The sequence below is a fragment of the Sinocyclocheilus rhinocerous genome, unplaced genomic scaffold (assembly GCF_001515625.1).
Source record: "Sinocyclocheilus rhinocerous isolate Xijiao unplaced genomic scaffold, SAMN03320098_v1.1 scaffold36, whole genome shotgun sequence".
In the NCBI taxonomy this organism is placed as follows: Eukaryota; Metazoa; Chordata; class Actinopteri; order Cypriniformes; family Cyprinidae; genus Sinocyclocheilus; species Sinocyclocheilus rhinocerous.
The window spans coordinates 2,833,032-2,838,017 of NW_015664459.1; the positions used below are offsets into that span (position 1 = coordinate 2,833,032).

General features: G+C 38.5%; 1 protein-coding gene across 1 annotated transcript; it reads left to right on the plus strand.

Moving 5' to 3' along the window:
* Positions 1–56: 56 nt before the first annotated feature.
* On the plus strand, positions 57–4,100 carry LOC107730142 (protein NLRC3-like). Its single transcript, XM_016540875.1, has 4 exons — positions 57–1,451; positions 1,560–1,685; positions 2,195–2,241; positions 3,462–4,100. Exons 1-4 carry the CDS (start codon positions 64–66, stop codon positions 3,992–3,994), a joined length of 2,094 nt encoding a protein of 697 aa, XP_016396361.1. The 5' UTR covers positions 57–63; the 3' UTR covers positions 3,995–4,100.
* Positions 4,101–4,986: the final 886 nt, after the last annotated feature.

The following is a 4,986-nucleotide window of genomic DNA, read 5'->3' on the forward strand; positions in this document are numbered from 1 at the left end:
GTCTCTGTGCAGAAGTTCATTCTGGATTGGGCAGAGGGAAAAGCCAATCAGGATGTAGATTTCATGTTTGTGCTTCCATTTCGAGAGCTGAACTTGATTAAAGATGATCAGTACAGTATTCACAAACTTCTGCTTGACTTTCTTCCTGAACTTCAAGATCTGGACTCAAAGATTTATGATGAGTGTAAAGTTGTGTTCATCTTCGATGGTCTGGATGAAAGCAGAATTTCACTGAGGTTTTCAGACAGTGAGATGGTTTCTGATATAAATGAGTCTTCATCAGTTGGTATATTGATGTCAAACATCATCAGAGGAGAGCTGCTTCCCTCTGCTCACATCTGGATCCCGTCCAGACCAGCAGCAGCCAATCAGATCCCTTCAAAATACATCAACCGGGTGACTGAAATTCAGGGATTCAATGACGCTCAGAAGGAGGAATATTTCACGAAGAGGATCAGTGATCAGCATCAAGCCAGCAGAATCATCTCACACATCAAAAGATCAAGAAGCCTCCACATCATGTGTCACATACCTGTCTTCTGCTGGATCTCATCCACTGTACTTCAGAACATCCTGAAACAAGATGACAGTGCAGAAATCCCTCAAACTCTGACTGAAATGTACATCCACTTTCTGCTCATTCAGATAAACATAAGGAATCAGAAGTACGATGAGCGAGATCCAGGAAAAGTACGGCAGTCCAACAGAGATGTGATTTTGAAACTGGCTGAACTGGCTTTCAAACAGCTGAAGAAAGGCAATATCATGTTCTATGAGGAGGATCTGAAAGAGTGCGACATAGATGTCATTGACGCCTCAGTGTATTCTGGGATTTGCACAGAGATATTTAAGGAGGAATCTGTGATTCATCAGAGGAAAGTTTACTGCTTCATTCATCTGAGCTTTCAGGAGTTTCTTGCTGCTATTTATGTGTTTTATTGTTATGTAATTAACACTGTGGAGGTACTAAGGTTTTTTGATTCTCTGCATAATTTGCTCAGAGGAGCAGTAGATAAAGCCTTAGAAAGCGAGAATGGACACCTGGATCTTTTCCTCCGGTTCCTGCTGGGCATCTCACTTGACTCCAATCAGAAACTCTTACAGGATCTACTGACCAACACTCACAGCTGCTCAAGGAGCATTGAGAAAACAACTGCTTATATTAAAGACAAAATTAAACATGGACATGATCTTTCAGCTGAAAGATCCATCAATCTTTTTCTTTGTCTCTTTGAAATGAAAGACCAGACCCTGTACAGAGAGATCCAGGAGTTTCTGAAATCAGGCAAACACTCAGAGAAGAAACTCTCTTCTGCACTTTGCTCAACAATCGCCTACATGTATCAGATGTCAGAAGAGGTGCTGGAGGAACTTGATCCCAAGAAATTTAATACATCAGAAGAAGGTCGAAAAAAACTCTTACCAGCTGTGAAAAACTGCAGAAAAGCTCTGTGAGTGTTAAATTCTTCTTTCACTTAAGCTAATGAATGCTGCGTCTTACATTTGAACTACCTTATGCAGATGTTTGTAGATTTGAATTGTGTTTTGCTCTCTTATAGTCTTGCTGACTGTAATCTCACTGATAAATCCTGTGAAATTGTGGCCTCAGCTCTACAATCATCAAACTCTGCAAAGATGCTCTCTGATCGACTGAACCATCCAAACTGCAAACTGGAGATACTTAAGTATGTAGACCTAAAATCATATAATTTAGATGTGTATGTGTCATAGTGTATGATATAAAAGCATTCTATTTGATTATTATTTTGCTGTATTTTCCCTTGAGCAAGCATATGCAATGAATCCAGCAGCCTAATGACTACACAGACATTTTACATACAATGTTTTTGTGCCAAGAGTTATTTTTCCCCAAAAATGTTGATGTCTGGTAGCTTAGTCCAAAAACTGTTACCAGCTATTACATTACTTTCCACAGAGTTGAAATTACATAAATTACATGATGCTTAATGCTGAAAACAAATGTATATTGTCACAAAGTATATGTTGTCAAGAATTCTCCACAAGTAAATTTCACTAAAAGATCTGGCTGGACAATAAATAATTAAATTCAGTGCTCCTCACTTAGTACTACATAAATTTGTAAATCTTATGAATTTTAGGACTTTAATTCACCTCCCATCATGTATCTGTTTTTCCAAGACCATTTTTACATGCCTTTTTCTGTACTGTTTAGTTTTGACCATGGAGAGTCCTTCAGAATCACACCAGGACTGCGGAAATGTAAGTTATCTCGCTGACAAGCAAACTGCATGCACATTTATTTTTCAATTAATTTTTGTGATTTTATAACACACATCATTCTAAAGGAGCCATAGAAGAATAGAAGCCATAGAATTTATAGATTTTGCATCCGCATTTAATGCTATTCAACCACTTCTTTTAGCTGAACGTTTGTTGTCTGAATTTGATGTTCCTAAGGGCTTGGTGGCCTGGATTTGAGATTTTCTGACCAGAAGATCTCAAATAGTAAGTGTAAATGGAGAATATTCCCAGGAGCTTTATTCCTCAGTGGGTTGCCCCCAAGGTTGTATTCTCTCACCTCTTTTATTTATTTTATATACGGATAGGTGCAGAAGTCAATATCCAGGCAGACACATTATAAAATATGCTGACGATACAGTGATGCTAAGCCTGTTAAAACAGGGTGATACAGAGCATGGGCCCATTCTGAACTATTTTTTGGATTGGTGTGAGAGTTCTTATTTACAAATTAATGTTTCCAAGACTAAAGACATGACGATAGAATTTTATAACTGTTGATATCCAATCTAAAATAGTTATTGCAGGTAAAGAAGTTGAGAAGGTCAACTCATACAAGTACTTGGGTACAGTTATTGACGATAAGCTAAGCTGGTTGGAAAACACAAACCTTGTTGTATCAAAGGCACAAAAACGGTTATATTTACTGAGGAAGCTTAAGTCCTTTGATGTGGATAAATCTATTTTGATAATGTTTTATAGATCTTTTATTGAAACTGTCTTGACTTTTGCTATGATTTGTTGGTTTTATGGACTAAATGTTAAAAGTAGATCCCAGATGCAGAGAATTGTTAATCTGGGGTCAAAGATTACAGGCTCAGTACAGTTAGGGGTATCTGCTTTGTGTGAGAAAAATGTCCTTAGGAAGTCTTTGACTATCTTAGATGATACATCTCACATTTTGAATTTGAACTCCTCCCCTCAGGCAGACGATATAGAGTGTACAAGTGGAGGACTGTTAGACCTTCTAGATCTTTTGTTTTTAAATGCAGTCTTGATTTTAAACAATTATTTGAAACATAAAGATAAAGGTGTACTATGAATTTTAACATTATTTTAATATATGAAAATCTACTACATAGAAGAAGAATACAATCCCAAGCTAAGGCCAAACATGACAATATCAAGGAAAATGTCCTAAAGATCTTTAGTGATATCACTTATGTTTAATCTCCCTTCAGATGCCTGTGACCTCACATTAGATCGAAACACAGTAAACACTCATCTCATTCTATCTGAGAACAACAAAAAGGCAACATATTTGGAAGAGGAGCAGCCATATCCTGATCATCCAGAAAGATTTGAGCACTACGAGCAGGTTCTGTGTAGAGAGAGCCTGACTGGACGCTGTTACTGGGAGGCTGAATGGAGTGGCTGGAGTCATATAGCAGTCACATATCGAGGTATCAACAGGAAAGGAGGAAGCGAATGCAGGTTTGGACTCAATGAAAAGTCCTGGAGTCTGGTCTGCTCTGGTAAAAATTACTATGCCAGGCATAATAATGCAAGAACTGACATACCTGCACCCTCATTCTGTTCTAACATAATAGGAGTGTATCTAGATCAGCCAGCTGGCTCTTTGTCTTTTTACAGTGTTTTATCTGAAACTGGCAAAATTACCCACATTTACACCTTCCACTCCACATTTACTGAGCCCCTCTGTGCAGGGTTTGGTATTGGGGTTGACAGTGGATCTTCAGTGTGTTTATGTTAAATACAGAAGCTGTGAAGCATGTGTCAGACACTCAGACCATGGGCCAAATACAGCCTATGGAGGAAAAAATTTAACTATGAGAGTTTAGCTCCAAATCTAATTAAACACACCTGAACCAGCTAATCAAGGTCTTCAGGATTACTTGAAAACTAACTGTGCGTTCCATTCGGAAGGGATCATACCTATGCCCTAATCCCTTCAAAGGGTTTACCCTCCGGAGTGAGAGCTTCAAAGGGTTGAAGGGTGTAGGGGACCAAACAACTGTTTCTTTAAGTGCCCTTCTGCGTCATCATCACGTGCCCACACGGAGGCGCCGTCATCATGCAAAGAATCTGCGCAAAGGATCATGGGACCTCGAAGTGTCCAGCAGTTGTACCCTTCGAAATCCTTCATTCCGAAGGGCCCTTTGAAGTGGCCAGTTTTGAGCACTTTGGTTTGGAACGACCCTTCAATATGGCGGCCATGATTGTTTTCACTCCGAAGTGCCCTTCGGAGTGCGATATATCCCGTTTGGAACGCACCGTAAAGTTAGGTGTGTTGGAGCAGGTTTGAGTTGAACTCTGCCGGACTGTGGCCCTCCAGGAGCAGAGCTTCACACCCATGTGCTAAAATATGCTTAAATTATTTATTTATTATGTTGGCGTTATATGTCTGTAAGTGACATCACATTATTAAAACTATTTTTTATTTAAAATAGCAAATTTAAGAGTGAGTTTATTGTGCTTTTCTCCCAGTGCGTAACTTACGTATGACTGTTATATACTTATCTGTAAATAACTATGTGTATATAAATGAGAACTTCAAGCTTGTATTTCCGTTTTGCATAACGGCTGATCCTGACAGTAAGTGAGCTAAACATTGTTTAATATAAGCACGTCAAACAGAAATCACAGTCATTACAGTTATTTTAACTATTTGTTGTTGGAGGTTACATTTAGTTATATTTAATTGCAATACTATTGTAGGAAAAAATAAGTGTTTTAAAATTACAG